We start from the raw sequence: 2,500 nt of genomic DNA on the forward strand, positions 1-2,500 counted from the left end.
TGTAATCAAGACACTTCACAAACTCCATCTCCATTCGTTCCTCATTTAAAGCCACATCTGATCTGCCATTTAAACACATTTAAACACACAAAATCTTCATTCCCAACTCAGAACTGCAGGCCACGAACGGTCGGCAAACCCTCGTCGTAAACGTCACTGATGCAAACCGGCTGTTCGAGGGAATCAAAACCCCTCCATTTTCCCCATCATCTGCACTTCAAACGCTAGACAAGTCAGACGTCAGACCGCGGCAGCCATGTTTACGTGCACATCTGAACCTCTCCGTGTGCTTACCGACACACACACACACACACACTCACCGGGACACGCACAGCCTCCCACCGACATCTTCTCACATGCCGGAGCCGAACGCTGAATGGTGGCGTTGAGATTCTCCTGCGCTGTTGCTCCAGACCACCGAGACTCTGCTCACATGGGCGTCTGTTTCCACACACACACACACACACTGACTGACTGACTGAGAGCGAGAGAGGGAGGAGAGAGAGAGAGGGAAAGAGAGAGGGAAAGGTTAAAAAAAGAACAAGCACAAGAGGAATGAGAGCAGAGAGACAGAGACGCGGGGAGTTGCAGTTCACTCGCTCTCATTAGTGTGCAGAGAGAGATAGAGAACGAGAGAGAGAGAGAGGGAGAGACATGAGAGAGAGAGGGAGGGAGAGAGAGAGAGGGAAAGAGATAGAGAACGAGAGAGAGAGAGAGGAGAGAACATGAGAGAGAGAGGGAGGAGAGAGAGAGAGGGAAAGAGATAGAGAACGAGAGAGAGAGGGAGGGAAAGAGAGAGAGAACGAGAGAGAGAGAGAGAGAGAGAGAGAGAGAGAGAGAGAGAGAGAGGAGAGAGAGAACGAGAGAGAGAGGGGGAGAGATAGAGAACGAGAGAGAGAGAGAGAGAGAGAGAGAGAGAGAGAGAGAGAGAGAGAGAGAGAGGAGAGAGAGAGAACGAGAGAGAGAGGGGAGAGATAGAGAACGAGAGAGAGAGAGAGAGAGAGAGAGAGAGAGAGAGAGAGAGAGAGAGAGAGAGAGAGAGAGAGAGAGAGAGAGAGAGAGAGAGAGAGAGAGAGAGAGGGAAAGAGAGAGAGAGAGACTCTGTGTGCTGGATTGCCTTTAGGTTTATTTACTTGAAAATAAATTCATATTCCAGTATTATTTTGATATTTACACTGATTCGGGTCAGAGGAATATGGATCAACATTAACATTACATGATCAAGAAGCCCCTTATTAATCATCTAATTCATTTTTTGATATGCTGAATAATTAATCCAATTAATTCATTAATCACATGCAGGGTTATTATAGTTAAAGCGGTCCCATAATGCCCTTTTCACCAGATGTGAAATGAGTCTCTGATGTCCCGAGTGTGTGTGTGAAGTTATAGCTCAAATACCCCACAGATATTTATATATAGATGTTAAAATTGTCACTTTTTGAGGGTGAGCAAAAACACGCCGTTTGTGTGTGTCCCTTTAAAATGCAAATGAGCTGCTGCTCCAGGCACAGGGGGCGGAGCTACAAGAGCTAGTGTGTGAGTGTGTGTGTGTTAGCAGCTCCGATTACCTCACACACACACTGAACATTTCAAAAACGTTCAGCCTTTTATGTTGAAAGCGGAGTCAAAGATGAGAGACTCTAGAAGTGACGACATGTAGAAGCAACAGGACATTTCTGAACGGTTAGTTGATGAGTTTATGCAGCTGATGTGGAGTTAACGATCTTCTAGTCATTGATTAGCATATTCTGTCATGATCATCTATAAAGCGTGTTCCGGGGGCGGGGCTTATGTAAATGTTAGTGTTTGTGATGTCACTAACCCGTGAAGAAGCTCATTGTAGTTCCTGCCAGCCGTTTGTTGTAGTCCTTAAAAAGTGATTTCTGTAAAAGCGAATCTCTCCCTTTGCTCTGAGCTTTGAGTCGTAACTGTGCAGATGTTGTTTACGCTCAAACAGCAACATCACACACTCACTACAGCGAGACAAGTGACATCACAATCAACCACCGCTTTAAATAAACCTAAAACTATATATACAGTGTATATATATATATATAAACTTTGTAACTTGAAATAAAATAAACTTTAACTGAAATAAAATGCAAAAAAAAAATGTAATTTTTTTTTATTTCAGGTAGTTGACAAGGCACTCAAACACACACACACACACACACACACACACAGACACACACAAACACACACACACTCAAACACACACACACACACACACACACACACACACACACACACACACACACACACACACTCACTCAAACACACACACTCACACTCAAACACACACACACACACACTCAAACACACACACTCACTCACTCAAACACACACACACTCACACTCAAACACACACACAACACACACACACACACACACTCAGCATCTCTACAGGTCATCAGAGCTCACGACTGTTTGACCTGCAGATGTTTCCCGTTCTCACATCTGACCCTACAGGCCAAGGGGGTAATCCATCGACCGGAAG

General features: G+C 44.8%; 1 protein-coding gene across 1 annotated transcript in view; it reads right to left on the reverse strand.

Moving 5' to 3' along the window:
• Positions 1 to 525, reverse strand: part of ldb1b (LIM-domain binding 1b) — a 41,876-nt gene extending 41,351 nt beyond the window's left edge. The window contains exon 1 of the mRNA XM_056241761.1: positions 321 to 525. Within this exon, the coding sequence (XP_056097736.1) occupies positions 321 to 348 (28 nt within the window). The 5' untranslated portion in view covers positions 349 to 525. The remainder of the gene's footprint in view (positions 1 to 320) is intronic.
• Positions 526 to 2,500: the final 1,975 nt, after the last annotated feature.

This window comes from Rhinichthys klamathensis, unplaced genomic scaffold (assembly GCF_029890125.1).
Source record: "Rhinichthys klamathensis goyatoka isolate OS25496 unplaced genomic scaffold, OSU_Roscu_1.1 h1tg000672l_1, whole genome shotgun sequence".
Lineage (NCBI taxonomy): Eukaryota > Metazoa > Chordata > Actinopteri > Cypriniformes > Leuciscidae > Rhinichthys > Rhinichthys klamathensis.